General features: G+C 42.7%; 1 protein-coding gene across 2 annotated transcripts in view; it reads right to left on the minus strand.

Moving 5' to 3' along the window:
- Positions 1-19,474, minus strand: part of CD109 (CD109 molecule) — a 444,636-nt gene that overhangs the window by 415,283 nt on the left and 9,879 nt on the right. For both annotated transcript variants that reach the window (XM_077289898.1, XM_077289899.1), the window contains one exon: positions 7,687-7,847. In XM_077289898.1, the coding sequence (XP_077146013.1) occupies positions 7,687-7,847 (161 nt within the window). The remainder of the gene's footprint in view (positions 1-7,686; positions 7,848-19,474) is intronic.

Below are 19,474 nucleotides of genomic sequence, written 5' to 3' on the forward strand. Positions count from 1 at the left end.
GAATCAATGGTGGCGCCATGTTGCGTTTGGAGACCCCTGATGTGCCTAAACAGTGGAAACCCCTCAATTCTAACTCCAACACTAACCCCAACACACCCCAAACCCTAATCCCAACTCTAGAAATAACCCTAATCACAACCCTAACCCCAACACACCCCTAACCACAACCCAAACCCCAACACACCCCTAACCCTAATCCCAACCCTAACCCTAATCCTAACCCTAGTCCCAACCCTAACCACAACCCTAACCCCAACACATCCCTAATCCTAACCACAAGCCTAATCTTAACCGTATTTCCAACCCTAGCCCTAATTCCAACCCTAACTCTAATTCCAACCCTAACCCTAAGGCTATATGCTTACATTGCAGATTCGCGTGAGATTTTTCCGCACCATTTTTGAAAAATCCGCAGGTAAAAGGCACTGTGTTTTACCTGCGGATTTACCGCGGATTTCTAGTGTTTTTTGTGCAGATTTCACCTGCGGATTCCTATTGAGGAACAGGTGTAAAAAGGAATCAGCACAAAGAATTGACATGCTGCGGAAAATACAACACAGCGTTTCCGCATGGTATTTTCCGCACCATGGGCACAGCGGATTTGGTTTTCCATAGGTTTACATGGTACTGTAAACCTGATGGAAAACTGCTACGAATCAGCAGCGGCCAATCCGCTGCGGATCCGCAGCCATATCCGCACTGTGTGCACATAGCCTAATTCTAACCCTAACTCTAGTTCTAACCCTAATTCTAACCCTAGCCCTAACCCTAACCCTAGCCCTAACCCTAAACCTAGCCCTAACCCTAACCCTAACCCTAGCCCTAACCCTAACCCTAACCCTAGCCCTAACCCTAGCCCTTACCCTAACCCTAGTGGGGGAAGAAAAAAAAATATTTTCTTTATTTTATTATTGTCCCTACCTATGGGGGTGATAAAGGGAGGGTTCATTTACAATTTTTTTTATTTTGATCACTGTGATAGGTTTTATCACAGTGATCAAAATGTACCTGGAACGAATCTGCCAGCCGGCAGATTCGGCGGGCGCACTGCGCATGCGCCCGCCATTTTGGAAGATGACGGCATCCATGAAGAAGACAGACGGACACCGGGAGGCTCGATAAGTATGAGGGGGGAGATCAGAGCACAGGGGGATCGGAGCACGGGGGGTGGATCGGAGCATGGGGAAGCGGACAGGAGGATGGGGGAGCAGACAGGAGGACGGAGGGGATCTGACCACAGTACAGGGCAGAAAGGAGGACTGGGGAGGAGATCTGTGGTGGTGGCGGGGGGCAGATCAGGGTTTCCAGCCATGGCTGATGATATTGCAACATCGGCCATGGCTGGATTGTAATATTTCACCACTTTTCATGGGTGAAATATTACAAATTGCTCTGATTGGCTGTTTCACTTTCAACAGCCAATCAGAGCGATTGTAGCCACGGGGGGGGGGGCGAAGCCACCCCCCCTGGGCTGAAGTACCACTCCCTCTGTCCCTGCAGATCAGGTGAAATTGGAATTAACCCTTTCACCCAATCTGCAGGGATGCAATCCCTCCATGACACCACAAAGGCGTCACAGGTCGGATTGGCACCGACTTTCATGATGCCTACGTGGCGTCACAGGTCGGGAAGGGGTTAATAGCCTAGGAACCTTTTGGGATATTGCCCCTTTCCTAGATTATTAAATTCAGCTCCCAGACATGGGCTTTTCCTCTGCTCGTTTATTTATATAGCACCAACATATTCTGCAGCGCTTTACAGTTTAACAGTTTCATACACAACAGTCATAAGTAACAACGTTAACAATACAATAATTAATGCAAAATAAGACGACCCTGCTCGTGAGAGCTTGCAATCTACAATGAGGTTGGGGAGACACAAAGTACAGGAGCGTATTTACAATGATGGTCCAACCATCTTGAGGGCGTGGGGGATAGATAAAGGCTACATGAGCTGGACCCCAGCCAGTATTTGTGGTGCTGTTGGGTGCAGTGGAGTTTGTTGGAGGGTTATTCTCAGATAGTGAATGGGCTACATACACACACATAAAATTACTTTGATTAGAGAACATGATAGGCCACTCCGAACAAATGTGCTTTGAGGGAGCGTTTAAAACTGTGCAAGGTGTGGATAGTCCTTATTTCTTGGGGTAGAGCATTCCAGACGATTGGTGCAAAGCGGGATAAGTCTAGAAGCCGAAAGTGGGAGGTATTGATTAGTGCAGAGGTTAGTCAAAAGTCATTTGCAGAGCATAACGAGTGGGTAGGCTGATAAACAGAAATGAGGGAGGAGATGTAGGGGGTGCCGCACTATGGAGAGCTTTGTGGGTGAGAACAAGCAGTTTGAATTGGATCCTATAATGAATGGGCAGCCAATAAATAGACTGGTGAAGAGCGGACCGAATAGCCAGATGGATGATCATGCCTGATGCATTAAGGATGGACTGGAGAGGGGAAAGTCGAGTGAGGGGGGGGGCAATTAATAGAGCATTACAGTAGTCCAGGCAGGAGTGGATCAGGGCAACAGTGAGGGTTTTTGTTGTTTCCATGGTGAGAAAAGGGCAGATTCTAGAGATGTTCTTTAGGTGTAAGCGGCAATTATTTATTTTACACAGGAGGGACACAGTTGCAACTCAATACAACTCCCATCATTTTCTCCTAATCTCTGGGAGACTAAGCAACAATGATGAGATCTGAGTTCAGCAGCTGGCGACTGGGATCAGCACGAACTATACTGATTTTCCCAGGCACCAGTACGTGTTAGACGGACACACAGACTTCATATGGATTGCACATAGATGTGAAACACGGACACAAAGACAGATGGACACACAGATCTCACATATGTACATACAGATGGCACACAGACATGGACCACGGATCTCACCAGTACTGTTTTTTCCTGTACAGAATTCACCAGGACATGTGAAGCAGGCCTTAGGGTGCATTTTTACATGTGGATAGTGTCCAATAAATGACTGCCGATTGTGTACATGCAAGCCAATTAGTAGATGTTTAATACCCTGTTTGTACATGCCATCTGAACATCGATGTGCATAGAACAATTGTTAATAGATATTTTTGTGCAAATAGACTGTCATTGTTCTTGCTAGCACTTTCTGGTTACAAAGACAATTTGCTACTGAGAATGGATATTTTTAAGCAAACTTTAAAAACATTTCACCATTCGAACAAACATTTTGCTCGTTTGTCTGGTGATTGGGCCTGTTTAGACTGGCCAATAATTTGGAAACTAGTGTTCCTAACATTATGGGTAAAAAGTAAATGCACCCATCGCTTTCTATTCTGATTTTTGGAAGGCAGAATGAACAAACACCAACAAATTCAGGTATTGTTTTATTTTTTTCTTTTATGTTGTTCAAGGTGTGGTAAAAGTGATAGACAGCTTTATTCTTTGGGTCAGTACATTTACAACGATAACACGTTTGTGGGGTTTTTATGTTTTGCCGCTTCTACACAATAAAAACTATTTAATAGAAAAAAAATATTCTTTCTGCATCGCTGTTTTCAGAGAGTTATAGCTTTTCTATTTTTATGCTGATGGAGCTGTTTGGCTGCTTTTTTTTCAACCATTTTTATTTACTTTCGTCTTATTGATGGCGTTCTATTCTACTTTTTTCCAGTGCTATGAAGAAAAAGTAGAGTTTTTTGCCTCTTTTTTTTTTTACATCGTTTCCTCTAGGAGTTAGTTGGTTTGACAGTTGTTTAGATCGGGCTGTTCTGGACTCTGCAATAGCAAATATGTGTAGTTTTTTTGGTTTTTACATAAATATGTGTATTTATTGGTGTAATACTTTTTGTTCTTTATTTTATTTTTTTATTTGCTTAAAATGTTTCAATTTTTCTTAACTTATTTAACTTTTTTACTAAGTCTCTCTATGGTAGTTTTTTTATTACTCTGATCACTGGACTCATGCATAGCAATGCATCAGCACTGAAACGCATTAAACCTGTCAGATTTAGTGTTGAGCATTCCGATACCGCAAGTATCGGGTATCGGCCGATACTTGCGGTATCGGAATTCCGATACCGAGATCCGATACTTTTGTGGTATCGGGAATCGGTATCGAAACAACATTAATGTGTAAAATAAAGAATTAAAATAAAAAATATTGATATACTCACCTGTCCGGAGGCCCCTGGACATCACCGCTGGTAACCGGCAGCCTTCTTTGCTTAAAATGAGCGCGTTTATCGCCTTCCATGACGTCACAGCTTCTGATTGGTCGCGTGCCGCTCATGTGACCGCCACGCGACCAATCACAAGCCGTGACGTAATTCTCAGGTCCTAAATTCCTAGAAGCCGTGACGTCATGGAAGCCGTGACGTCATGACGTCATGGAAGCCGTGACGTCATGGAAGCCGTGACGTCATGGAAGGCCATAAATGCGCTCATTTTAAGCAAAGAAGGCTGCCGGTTCACAGCGGTAAGGTCCAGGCTGCGTCGGAGAGGTGAGTATATCAATATTTTTTATTTTAATTCTTTATTTTACACATTAATATGGATCCCAGGGCCTGAAGGAGAGTTTCCTCTCCTTCAGACCCTGGGAACCATCAGGGATACCTTCCAATACTTGAGTCCCATTCACTTGTATTGGTATCGGGTATCGGTATCGGATCAGATCCGATACTTTGCCGGTATCGGCCGATACTTTCCGATACCGATACTTTCAAGTATCAGACGGTATCGCTCAACACTAGTCAGATTACATTGGAATATTGCCTGTTAAACTCTGCCTATGGCTGGGTCTCACAGGCCACTATACCTGGCATACCAGGAGGCCATTATTTGAACTCCGGGTGTCAAGCCAACCATCGGCTCCCCGTGATTTTGTTCTGGGGGTGCAGATGGGGGTGAGAGAAGGAGACCACTCCCTCTCACAACCTTATAAATGCTGTGATCGCTATCGATCACAGCAGCTAGAAGGTTAATCAGCCAAGGGCAGTGTGAGCGCTGACTCTGGATATTACTGCACAGCTGTCAGTTGCGCCAAGCTCCCAGTGGTGATCAGGTAGGGAAGTGCTGATATTTCAGCACTTCCTGTTGATATTATGCTATGATCTGTTAGTCAGATTGCCTGACAGATCACATTGGTCAGAGAGCGGGGACCACGGAACTGGGTACCTGAATCTCTTGCCGTGCTTCTCAACTGTCAGTGATCGATGTCAACACGGACCTGTCACAGTATTTTCACACAGTGACAGTTTTAATCCATGACGAACATAGGACGTCATGATGCAGGAACTGACACCTGCTCATGATGTGCTATGTCCATCATTGGTCATTAAGGGGTTAAAGTACCAATCCAGTGTTTTTTTGTATTTCAGAATTAGGCCAAGGTCACATGAGCGTTGATTCTCTCATGCAAGAGAATCGGCTTGATTATGTTAATGACATACGGTTCAAACTCTGATCAGAGTTTAGGGCTTAAATGTAACCTAAATATGGTGGCGCTAAGTGACACTGAGCTATATATCCCTGCACCGACACCAACAAACTTCCACAAACAGTTTGTAAGTAAAAGATCTAAAATATAAAAATGTATATACCTCGGTATATACAAGTACGCGCTGGGTAATTGCGAATAGCAAAATGTAAAATGGCGAAATATAAAAGATATAGGTCCTGTATAGTCCGCACAAGAAATAGTAATAATATAGTGTCCCGATACTTCCAATTTAAACAATTAGCTGTATAACACTTGGTGAATGCAGATAACCTAGGGAAAGGAGTGTAAACAGCTTTTCCTACCTTCAATGTTAGTAGTTTTCCAATTTTAGGAGGCTGTAGTAGTGCCGCTCATCCTTCAGATGAATCCGGGTAACAATATACTGTCCAAGCAGGTGGCTGCCCCGGTTTGAAGCGGGATCCTGCAGAGCCGGTGCCGCTGACACCTCACGCGGCACCGGCTCTGCAGGATCCCGCTTCAAACCGGAGGTTAGTTTTAGGTGGCTGCTACCGGCTGGGGCAGCCACCTGCTTGGACAGTATGTTACCCGGATTCATCTGAAGGATGAGCGGCACTACTACACTATATTATTACTATTTCTTGTGCGGACTATACAGGACCTATATCTTTAATATTTCGCCATTTTACATTTTGCTATTCGCTATTACTCAGCGCGTACCTGTATATACCGAGGTATATACATTATTATATTTTAGAATTTAGGGCTTGATTACACTGGTATATAATGCAGAGGAGTGCAATGCAAGCAAACATCACATTGCACTCTGACCAATGTTCGTAAATGAGGCAATGTTCATCAACAAGCTTTTCCCCAGCTCTAGAAAAACTGAGAAAAAAAATTGCAACATGCTGTTACTGACTGCGTATATTGGACGGAACTCGCCAATTCAAGTTTATGAGTGCAAAAATAAAAAATCAGACGGCACACGGACCATGCATATGCCGCCTGATTTTTATGTACGCATCTCAAAGGAAACCCAAAATATCATCAGCCAAGTACAGTAAATTCACAGCCAGAACCATCAGAACAGAGAGATAAAATAGATAGATAGAATAGATGTCCTGTAAATATGCAATGTCACAAGCCCCCTACATATATTAAACTAGCACCCTTTCATGCCTTTCATGTGGTACTAAAGTTGTTTAGCCTTGTTTAACCTATTTAAAAAAACAAATAGCTAAAGCAGACAGCTGTGGGCTTATATTATCAGGTTGGGAAGGTACATGGTCATTTGGCCCTTCCCAGTAGGCCCTTCCCAGCCTAAAAATACCAACTCGCAGCCACTGCAGAAATGGCACATGACATTTCCTGGCCTTTGACTAGCACCTACCGATTGCCCTGGGGTGGTGGCAACTACTGTAATCGTAGTTGGGGTTGATAACTGCTGTGATTTCTCATAAATCACCGCTACCATTAAGCCCTGGGGTTAGTAATGAAGAGGTGTCTATCAAACTACTAACCTAGTAATCAAAAATAAAATCACACACCACACTATCCCTTGTTCACCAATTTATTGAAAAAAATCCCATGAAGGTCCACCGTAATCCACCTAATCCGATGTAGTCCAGAAGTGGATACCACAGCCACCGGAGCCAGATTCGGGGAAAGTGGAATACATCGAAGCTTCGTGCCGAATTGGCATGAGAAAAAATATCAGATCTGCACCACCCCATAGTATAACATTGGTTCGAGAGCTAACCGATATAATATCAGCTAGCACTCGTCTGAGTTACACAGTAGTGTGAGCGAAGCCTTAGAGTGATGCTAGTAGTGTCATGTTCCCTGACCCTAATACTATTACACTATGCTCACCAGCAGCTGTCGTCAGCTCTTCCCAGCGACACTCCTGTCCCGATCCACCATTTTTTTACCGCAACTACTCACAAACAAGGAGTCAGAGTTAACGGTCACAAGCTCTAAATGTAAGTGTATAAGAGCATCTGTCTGGCCTCATTCTGGCTCTCATAGACCTACATTGAGTTGTGACATTGGCAAACATTGTAGCGTTCCACCAGGTAACAACTTGTCGAAGATGGAGGGAGCGGTGCCGATATCAGATGATGGCAATGGCTTGTATCTATGAGACTTGGTGTAGGGAACTTAGACTAGTAATGCTTTAAATAGTCATACAGGAAAATCCAGAACACCTAGCATAACATCAGTATTCTAATTTATCACCTTTACTCTATTATTACCTTTTTGGAACAATCCTTCTCCTTGAAGCAGTGTAACATTGTCTGTTAAGATTTCAGCCTCAATCTTTACTACAGGCGGACTTGATGGTAGTAGATCAATTCCTATAATAACATTTCTTCCAGGACGAATATCTAAAGGGGTGGTCAGCAGAAATGTTGGCCTAATACAAAAACAGATACCATACAAAAGAGTATTAATGTTAATATATAAAAAAGTAAAAATATGAAACATCAATTCATGCAGTATAAATGTATAGCAACTGAGCATTAGTGACCAAAACATGTTAAAGCAGAAGTAAACTTGATTGTCCTGATTACAAATGTAAAGCCATGCCCCCATGAAGTCATGTTACCATGTGACCCCTAAGTGAAAGATACGCACTCATTGATGCACATTCGCATTAGTAAATCTGCCCTGACATTCGTATGTTGTGCAATTTAGAAAGCAACTTGGGGAGAGGGGGGTATTTTTGAAGCTCACCATGCCATGTCATCCAATATTAGAGGCTGAAATCTGTGTGTCGGGTGCCGATCCTGCTGGTGAAGCTCAGCCAAAAGTTCAAATAGTACCACATCCTCCACGACATGTAAAAATTTAGTTCATGCATTATTCAAGATTCATTAAAAACATTGAATCCCAAAAATATATATATAGAAAAAACAGACGCATTTCTGGCATCCAAGCGCCCTTATCCTATGACTAAGGGTGCTTGGACGCCAGAAACGCATCAGGTTTTTATATATATTTTTGGGATTCCATGTTTTTAATGAATCTTGAATAAAGCATGAACTACATTTTTACATATCATGGACAGATGTGCCGCTTATTTCCTTTTCCTTGAACAATTTAGAAAGCATTTACCTTCTGGCAACTGATCAGATTGTACAGGCAATATATACCCCATGAAATTACAGCACAATGACATATCACTGTCCGTGTGCCACACAGCTTGTCGGACATCACTTGTAGTATATTTATCATGCAGTGAAAACACCTACCATGATTATAATGATTACTCCAAGATATTGCAAAGTAAGGAAAAATCTAATATGGTTTTCTGCACCAAAGACGTGCCCAGAACCCAGACACAGAGTACTGTAATATGTGCACACGTAGGAAATGTGGTGCAGAATTTTCTGCACTAAATCTGCATCTCCTGGCAGAATCCACAGGTGCAGATTTTCTGCAGTTTTTGTGCGTTTTTCTTGCGGATTTTGTGCAGTTTTTGTGCAGATTTTACCACTGCGGATTTTTTATCATGGAGGGGTGCAGAAACGCTGCAGAACTGCACAAAAGAAGTGACATGCACTTCTTTTAAATCTGCAGCAATTCTGCACTGATTGTTCTGCACCATCTGCACAGCTTTTTTTTTTACCATTGATTTACATTGTACTGTAAATCACAGTGCGGAACTGCACCTTTTCTGCGCAGAAAAATCCGCTGCAGTTCTGCAGGAAATCTGCATCGTGTATCATACAGAAGATTATGTCTGCACTATGACGCTGCGGTGAGACTCAATTACAAGAATAGCCAGCAGAGGGATGTCTATGTATATGAAGCACGCAAAGGAAAATACTAACAGCTGCAGGAAATCTGCATAAGCAGCAGGATTTTTTGGCAACAAATATTGCCTCTTCAATATGTTGTCTGATCTTTTTCAGCTGATCTGGCTTGTCTGACTTCAAGTGATCAGATGTTATTGTCGGGGAAGTGTTGTCTACTAATTGTAGCATTACACGACAGCCATTAAATTAAGAGGCTGTACAGGTCCTTCTCAAAAAATTAGCATATAGTGTTAAATTTCATTATTTACCATAATGTAATGATTACAATTAAACTTTCATATACTATAGATTCATTATCCACCAACTGAAATTTGTCAGGTCTTTTATTGTTTTAATACTGATGATTTTGGCATACAACTCCTGATAACCCAAAAAACCTGTCTCAATAAATTAGCATATCAAGAAAAGGTTCTCTAAATGACCTATTACCCTAATCTTCTGAATCAACTAATTAACTCTAAACACATGCAAAAGATACCTGAGGCTTTTAAAAACTCCCTGCCTGGTTCATTACTCAAAAACCCCATCATGGGTAAGACTAGCGACCTGACAGATGTCAAGAAGGCCATCATTGACACCCTCAAGCAAGAGGGTAAGACCCAGAAAGAAATTTCTCAACAAATAGGCTGTTCCCAGAGTGCTGTATCAAGGCACCTCAATGGTAAGTCTGTTGGAAGGAAACAATGTGGCAGAAAACGCTGTACAACGAGAAGAGGTGACCGGAACCTGAGGAAGCAGTGGACTGAGTCTGGTGTGGAAACATCCAGAGCCACCGTGCACAGGCGTGTGCAGGAAATGGGCTACAGGTGCCGCATTCCCCAGGTAAAGCCACTTTTGAACCATAAACAGCGGCAGAAGCGCCTGACCTGGGCTACAGAGAAGCAGCACTGGACTGTTGCTAAGTGGTTCCAAGTACTTTTTTCTGATGAAAGCAAATTTTGCATGTCATTCGGAAATCAAGGTGCCAGAGTCTGGAGGAAGACTGGGGAGAAGGAAATGCCAAAATGCCTGAAGTCCAGTGTCAAGTACCCACAGTCAGTGATGGTGTTGGGTGCCATGTCAGCTGCTGGTGTTGGTCCACTGTGTTTCATCAAGGGCAGGGTCAATGCAGCTAGCTATCAGGAGATTTTGGAGCACTTCATGCTTCCATCGGCTGAAATGCTTTATGGAGATGAAGATTTCATTTTTCAGCACGACCTGGCACCTGCTCACAGTGCCAAAACCACTGGTAAATGGTTTACTGACCATGGTATTACTGTGCTCAATTGGCCTGCCAACTCTCCTGACCTGAACCCCATAGAGAATCTGTGGGATATTGTGAAGAGAAAGTTGAGAGACGCAAGACCCAACACTCTGGATGAGCTTAAGGCCGCTATTGAAGCATCCTGGGCCTCCATAACATCTCAGCAGTGTCACAGGCTGATTGCCTCCATGCCACGCCGCATTGAAGCAGTCATTTCTGCCAAAGGATTCCCGACCAAGTATTGAGTGCATAACTGAACATTATTATTTGATGGTTTTTTTGTTTGGTATTAAAAAACACTTTTATTTGATTGGTCGGGTGAAATATGCTAATTTATTGAGACAGGTTTTTTGGGTTATCAGGAGTTGTATGCCAAAATCATCAGTATTAAAACAATAAAAGACCTGACAAATTTCAGTTGGTGGATAATGAATCTATAGTATATGAAAGTTTAATTGTAATCATTACATTATGGTAAATAATGAAATTTAACACTATATGCTAATTTTTTGAGAAGGACCTGTATATCCAATGCTTGGGTGAATGGGGTCCTCGAAGGACAGGAGCCACTTTTAGAAAGTATTTCACCATCATAGCAGAGAAGTTCCTATCTCTTACCTCCCTCTATGACGTCCATATGACCCATATTGACAGGATTTACATTTATGACACAAACTCTTTAAGTAGATGTCTAATTTCCTGCTGATTTTAGTGAAAACAGTAGTGCTGTACTGAACAAATGTTGCACAGTTATGGGCCTCTGTAGGTGTAGCAACTATTTGCATGTAAAGTTTGGGCACCACTGGTCAAAATTAGTGTTAAGCAAGTTGAAGATTAAATGATCTCTAAAAGGCATAAATTTAAAGATGACACATTTCCTTTATATTTTATGCAAAAAAAACCCATATATATAGTAATTTTTAAAAATTTTAAAAATTACAAAAAAGAAAATGGGCTGATGCTTAGACCTTAATTAGCCTGTTAGGGTTATGGCTTGTTCACCACCATCGTTAAGAAAACCCAGGTGATACAAATTTCCCAACTTTATAAAAACACAGCCTCTAACCTTGTGCCAAAAAAACAGCAATCATGAGTTCTTCTAAGCAACTGCCTAGCACTCTGAAAATGAAAATGGTGGAGGCCCACAAAGCGGGAGAAGGCTTTAAGAAGATAGCAAAGCGTTTTCAAGTTGCTCTTTTCTCAGTTCATAATGTAGTGAAAAAATGGCAGTTCACAGGAACAGTGGAGATCAAGATAAGGTCTGGAAGACCAAGCAAAATTTCAGTGAGAACTGCTCGTAGGATTGTTAGAGAGGCAAATCAAAAGTCCTGTTTCATTGGAAAAGACTTCCAGAAACATTTAGCAGACTCTGGAGTTGTAGTCATACATTGTTCTATTCTTCAGAGACACCTGAACAAAACCTCTCCTGTGTCCTCCCAATAAAATTCAGCATCAGAAATAAGGAAAAGAACATCTAAACAAGCCTGATGCATTTTAGAAACAAGTCCTGTGGATGAAGTTAAAATAGTACTCTTTGGCCTCAATGCTCAAAGGAATGTGTGGAAGAAAAGGGCACAAAATTTTAGGAAAAGACAAGCTCGCCAACCACTAAGCATGGGGTGGATCAAAAATTGCTTTGGGGTTGTATTGCAGCCAATGGCATGGGGAACATTTCAGGGTAGAGGGAAAAATGAATTCAATTAAATTTCAGCAAATTATTGATGGAAACCTAACACCATCTGTAAAAAAAGCTGAAGCTGAAAAGAGGATGACTTCTACAGGGTGGGCCATGTATATGAATGCACCTAAATAAAATGGGAAAGGTTGGTGATATCAACTTCCTGCTTGTGGCACATTAGTATATGGGAGGGGGAAAACTTTTTAACCCCTTCACCCCCAAGGGTGGTTCGCACGTTAATGACCGGGCCAATTTTTACAATTCTGACCACTGTCCCTTTATGAGGTTATAACTCTGGAACGCTTCAACGGATCTTGGCGATTCTGACATTGTTTTCTCGGGACATATTGTACTTCATGATAGTGGTAAAATTTCTTTGATATTACCTGCGTTTATTTGCAGAAAAAATGGAAATTTGGCGAAAATTTTGAAAATTTTGCAATTTTCCAACTTTGAATTTTTATGCCCTTAAATCACAGAGATATGTCATGCAAAATACTTAATAAGTAACATTTCCCACATGTCTACTTTACATCAGCACAATTTTGGAACCAAAATTTTTTTTTGTTAGGGAGTTATAAGGGTTAAAAGTTGACCAGCAATTTCTCATTTTTACAACACCATTTTTTTTTAGGGACCACATCTCATTTGAAGTCATTTTGAGGGGTCTATATGATAGAAAATACCCATGTGTGACACCATTCTAAAAACTGCACCCCTCAAGGTGCTCAAAACCATATTCAAGAAGTTTATTAACCCTTCTGGTGCTTCACAGGAATTTTTGGAATGTTTAAATAAAAATGAACATTTAACTTTTTTTCACAAAAAATTTACTTCAGCTCCAATTTGTTTTATTTTACCAAGGGTAACAGGAGAAAATGGACCGCAAAAGTTGTTGTACAATTTGTCCTGAGTACGCCGATACCCCATATGTGGGGGTAAACCACTGTTTGGGCGCATGACAGAGCTCGGAAGCGAAGGAGCGCCATTTGACTTTTCAATGCAAAATTGACTGGAATTGAGATGGGACGCCATGTTGCGTTTGGGGAGCCCCTGATGTGCCTAAACATTGAAACCCCCCACAAGTGATACCATTTTGGAAAGTAGACCCCCTAAGGAACTTATCTAGAGGTGTGGTGAGCACTTTGACCCACCAAGTACTTCACAGAAGTTTATAATGCAGAACCGTAAAAATAAAAAATCATATTTTTCACAAAAATTATTTTTCGCCCCCAATTTTTTATTTTCCCAAGGGTAAGAGAAGAAATTGGACCCCAAAAGTTGTTGTACAATTTGTCCTGAGTACGCTGATACCCAATATGTGGCGATAAACCACTGTTTGGGCACATGGGAGAGCTCGGAAGGGAAGTAGCACCGTTTGACTTTTCAATGCAAAATTGACTGGAATTGAGATGGGACGCCATGTTGCGTTTGGGGAGCCCCTGATGTGCCTAAACATTGAAACCCCCCACAAGTGACACCATTTTGGAAAGTAGACCCCCTAAGGAACTTATCTAGAGGTGTGGTGAGCACTTTGACCCACCAAGTACTTCACAGAAGTTTATAATGCAGAACCGTAAAAATAAAAAATCATATTTTTTCACAAAAATTATTTTTCGCCCCCAATTTTTTATTTTCCCAAGGGTAAGAGAAGAAATTGGACCACAACAGTTGTTGTACAATTTGTCCTGAGTACGCTGATACCCCATATGTGGCGATAAACCACTGTTTGGGCGCATGGGAGAGCTCGGAAGGGAAGTAGCACCGTTTGACTTTTCAATGCAAAATTGACAGGAATTGAGATGGGACGCCATGTTGCGTTTGGAGAGCCACTGATGTGCCTAAACATTGAAACCCCCCACAAGTGACACCATTTTGGAAAGTAGACCCCCTAAGGAACTTATCTAGATGTGTTTTGAGCGCTTTGACCCACCAAGGGCTTCACAGAAGTTAATAATGCAGAGCCGTAAAAATCAAACAAAAATTTTTTCCCACAAAAATTATTTTTTTAGCCCCCAGTTTTGTATTTTCCCGAGGGTAGCAGGAGAAATTGGACCCCAAAATCTGTTGTCCAAGTTGTCCTGAGTGCGATGATATACCATATGTGGGGGGAAACCACCGTTTGGACGCATGGAAGGGCTCGGAAGTGAAGGAGCGCCATTTGGAATGCAGACTTAGATGGAATGGTCTGCAGGCGTCACATTGCGTTTGCAGAGCCCCTAATGTACCTAAACAGTAGAAACCCCCCACAAGTGACACCATGTTGGAAAGTAGACCCCCTAAGGAACTTATCTAGATGTGTGGTGAGCGCTTTGACCCACCAAGGGCTTCACAGAAGTTTATAATGCAGAGCCGTAAAAATAAAACAAAAATTTTTTCCCACAAAAATTATTTTTCAGCCCCCAGTTTTGTATTTTCCCGAGGGTAACAGGAGAAATTGGACCCCAAAAGTTGTTGTCCAATTTGTCCTGAGTGCGCTGATACCCCATATGTGGGGGGAACCACCGTTTGGATGCATGGGAGGGCTCGGAAGGGAAGGAGCGCCATTTGGAATGCAGACTTAGATGGAATGGTCTGCAGGCGTCACATTGCGTTTGCAGAGCCCCTAATGTACCTAAACAGTAGAAGCCCCGCACAAGTGACCCCATTTTGGAAACTAGACCCCCCAAGGAACTTATCTAGATGTGTTGTAAGAACTTTGAACCCCCAAGTGTTTCACTACAGTTTATAACGCAGAGCCGTGAAAATAAAAAATCCTTTTTTTTCCCACAAAAATTATTTTTTAGCCCTCAGTTTTGTATTTTCCTAGGGGTAACAGGAGAAATTGGACCCCAAAGGTTGTTGTCCTATTTGTCCTGAGTACGCTGATACCCCATATGTTGGGGTAAACCCCTGTTTGGGCACACGGGAGAGCTCGGAAGGGAAGGAGCACTGTTTTACTTTTTCAACGCAGAATTGGCTGGAATTGAGATCGGACGCCATGTTGCGTTTGGAGAGCCCCTGATGTGCCGAAACAGTGGAAACCCCCCAATTATAACTGAAACCCTAATCCAAACACACCCCTAACCCTAATCCCAACAGTAACCCTAACCACACCTCTAACCCTGACACACCCCTAACCCTAATCCCAACCCTATTCCCAACCGTAAATGTAATCTAAACCCTAACCGTAACTTTAGCCCCAACTCTAACCCTAACTTTAGCCCCAACCCTAACTGTAGCCTTAACCCTAGCCCCAACCCTAGCCCTAACCCTAGCCCTAATGGGAAAATGGAAATAAATACTTTTTTTTTATTTTTCCCTAACTAAGGGGGTGATGAAGGGGGGTTTGATTTACTTTTATAGCGGGTTTTTTAGCGGATTTTTATGATTGGCAGCCGTCACACACTGAAAGACGCTTTTTATTGCAAAAAATATTTTTTGCGTTACCACATTTTGAGAGCTATAAATTTTCCATATTTTGGTCCACAGAGTCATGTGAGGTCTTGTTTTTTGCGGGACGAGTTGACGTTTTTATTGGTAACATTTTTGGGCACGTCACATTTTTTGATCGCTTTTTATTCCGATTTTTGTGAGGCAGAATGACCAAAAACCAGCTATTCATGAATTTCTTTTGGGGGAGGCGTTTATACCGTTCCGCGTTTGGTAAAATTGATAAAGCAGTTTTATTCCTCGGGTCAGTACGATTACAGCGATATCTCATTTATATTATTTTTTTATGTTTTGGCGCTTTTATATGATAAAAACTATTTTATGGAAAAAATAATTATTTTTGCATCGCTTTATTCTCAGGACTATAACTTTTTATTTTTCTGCTGATGATGCTGTATGGTGGCTCGTTATTTGCGGGACAAGATGACGCTTTCAGCGGTACCATGTTTATTTATATCTGTCTTTTTGATCGCGTGTTATTCCACTTTTTGTTCGGCGGTATGATAATAAAGCGTTGTTTTTTGCCTCGTTTTTTTTTTTTTTTTTCTTACGGTGTTTACTTAAGGGGTTAACTAGTGGGCCAGTTTTATAGGTCGGGTCGTTACGGATGCGGCGATACTAAATATGTGTACTTTTATTGTTTTTTTTTTTATTTAGGTAAAGAAATGTATTTATGGGAATAATATTTATTTTTTTTTTTCATTATTTTGGAATATTTTTTTTTTATTTTTTTTTTTACACATTTGGAAAAAATTTTTTTTACTTTTTTACTTTGCCCCAGGGGGGGACAATACAGATCGGTGATCTGCCAGTTTGCATAGCACTCTGACAGATCACCGATCTGAGAGAAGCGCAGGCTGCTTCACAGTGCCTGCTCTGAGCAGGCTTCTGTGAAGCCACCTCCCTCCCTGCAGGACCCGGATCCGCGGCCATCTTGGATCCGGATCTGGAGCAGGCAGGGAGGGAGGTAAGACCCTCGCAGCAACGCGATCACATCGCGTTGCTGCGGGGGGCTCAGGGAAGCCCGCAGGGAGCCCCCTCCCTGCGCGATGCTTCCCTGCATCGCCGGCACATCGCGATCATGTTTGATCGCGGTGTGCCGGGGGTTAATGTGCCGGGGGCGGTCCGTGACCGCTCCTGGCACATAGTGCCGGATGTCAGCTGCGATAGTCAGCTGACACCCGGCCGCGATCGGCCGCGCTCCCCCCGTGAGCGCGGCCGATCGGCTATGACGTACTATCCCGTTGAGGGTCAGATAGGCCCAGGTCACCTCGACGGGATAGTACGTCAAAGGTCACAGAGGGGTTAAGATGGGTGGTGACCATGGCGGCCATTTTGAAGTTGGCCATTTTGGATCCAACTTTATTTTTTTCCAACGGGAAGAGGGTCATGTGACACATCAAACTTATTGAGAATTTCACAAGAAAAACAATGGTGTGCTTGATTTTAAGATAACTTTATTCTTTCATGAGTTATTTACAAGTTTCTCTTTGTTTGCAGCAATTGACATGTGGCAGAGGTTAACACGTGAGGAGCGGATATAAATTGTGTTGATGTCTGGTGAACGCAGTACCTGGGTCATTGCAGCAGATTTCAATGCAAGACACCCTGTGCAAGAAAACTGTCACCATTCCCATGTTATTTAGGTTAGGTGTATCCATATAAATGGCCCACCTAAAAAAGTTTGCTCATCGCTAAACATAATGTTCTGTGTAAACTGAGGGTCTTGTTCCAATTTTTGTTTTGCCAATTCTGGAAATTCAATGTGCCGATCTGGGTCATCCTCATTGAGATGCTGCAGCAGCTGGATTTTGTAAGGGTGCCATTTGTGAGTAGCTAATATTCACCGAAGGGATGTTCGACTGATGCCAGATCGGCGCGCTGAATTTGCAGAATTTGCCCATTTTCCTTTTTGTAATTTTTAAATTGTAAATAATGACAATCTTTTTGTTTGCCTAAAATACAGAGCAAATATGTAATCTTCAACTTTAGCCCTTTTAGAAAATATTTCATCTTCAACTTGCTTAATTGTTCACAATAACAGTAATTCTCATCAGGGGTGCCCAAACTTTTACATCATACCAATGTTCACTATTCTGGATGCAGTCTGGCAACACTTGTACGAGGGCACGGTTATGGGGACAATTTGGCTACAAAGTACTTTGTGTTTGTGTTGTAGCATATTTCAATCTCCACTAATACTGAGTAAACAATCTGCTACATACCTGCAGTCAAATGTATTATTGGCATGTTTCCTTTTTTGTTGCAGATAAGTAAACGTTGGCTTAAAGAGGTTTTCCCTTTTTTTAAAGTTGTTGTTAATGTGTCCAGGTCGGGGTAATAAAAAATCTTCACACACTACTATGTTCCCCGTCAGGTCCTGGGTCCATTGACAATAACTTTACAGAGTTAAAGACGCTTTAAAGGGAATCTCTCAATAGCACCCCAGCACCACCACCAGGCCTTCATGTTGTATGTATGGGCATGCATGTCTTTGTAATGTAAATTCATTAACATGTGTAGAGCGTCTATTTCTTGCTGTATTCCCAAGAAATTAGCATTTTAATTCACATGCAAAAGAGGTGTTAAGCACTTCCATCTAAGTTTTTTCCTCTTAACATACTGAAATCATCATATTATATAGCATTGTGTACTTACAGTGGCTTGCAAAAGTATTCACACACTCCCTCAGCATTTTTTGTGTTTTGTTACCTCACAAACTGGAAATTCACTGTTTTTTGAGGGTTTGCATCAGTTCATGTAAAGAACATGCCTACAGCTGTGAACATTATTTATATTTATTACTTACTGCACAGTGCATTTTCTCTATATTAGTACATTATACTGAGGAAATGTGATTCTCCTGGATAGTGTTAAGTTTTGTGGTAATGAGGAGGGACGGAGCCTCGTGTGGTAATCTGTGAGGACGGAGCCTCGTGTGGTAATGTGTGGGGACGGAGCCTCGTGTGGTAATGTGTGGGGACAGAGCCTTGTGTGGTAATGTGTGAGGATGCAGCCTCATGTGGTAATGTGTGGGGACGGAGCCTCGTGTGGTAATGTGTGGGGACAGAGCCTCGTGTGGTAATGTGTGGGGACGCAGCCTCATGTGGTAATGTGGGGGGGTGGAGCCTCGTGTGGTAATGTGGGGGGACGGAGCCTTGTGTGGTAATGTGTGGGGACGGAGTCTCGTGTGGTAATGTGGAGGGACGGAGCCTCGTGTGGCAATGTGGGGGGACAGAGCCTCGTGTGGTAATGTGTGAGGACGGAGCCTCGTGTGGTAATGTGTGAGGACGGAGCCTCATGTGGTAATGTGTGGGGACGGAGCCTTGTGTGGTAATGTGTGGGGACGGAGCCTCGTGTGGTAATGTGGGGGGAGTGGGATTATGTGTGGTAATGTGGTGGGCGGGCGGGATTATGTGTGATAATGTGGTGGGGGGCAGGATTATGTGTGGTAATGTGGGGGGCGGGATTATGTGTGGTAATGTGGTGAGGGGACGGGATTATGTGTGCTGGAGGGTAGGTTTGTGTGGTAATGTGGTGGGAGGTGGGATTATGTGTGGTAATGTGGTGTGGGGCGGGATTATGTGGTAATGTGGTGGGGGGCGGGATTATATGTAGTAATGTGGTGGGAGGGTGGGATTATGTGTGGTAATGTGGTGGGGGGCGGGATTATGTGGTAATGTGGTGGGAGGCGGGATTATATGTAGTAATGTGTTGGGGGCGGGATTATGTGGTAATATGGTGGGGGCGGGATTATATGTAGTAATGTGTGGGGGGGCGGGATTATGTGTGGTAATGTGGTGGGGGTGGGATTATGTGTGGTAATGTGGTGAGGGGTGGGATTATGTGGTAATGTGGTGGGGGGCAGG

Source organism: Ranitomeya variabilis, chromosome 2 (genome assembly GCF_051348905.1).
Source record: "Ranitomeya variabilis isolate aRanVar5 chromosome 2, aRanVar5.hap1, whole genome shotgun sequence".
NCBI lineage: Eukaryota > Metazoa > Chordata > Amphibia > Anura > Dendrobatidae > Ranitomeya > Ranitomeya variabilis.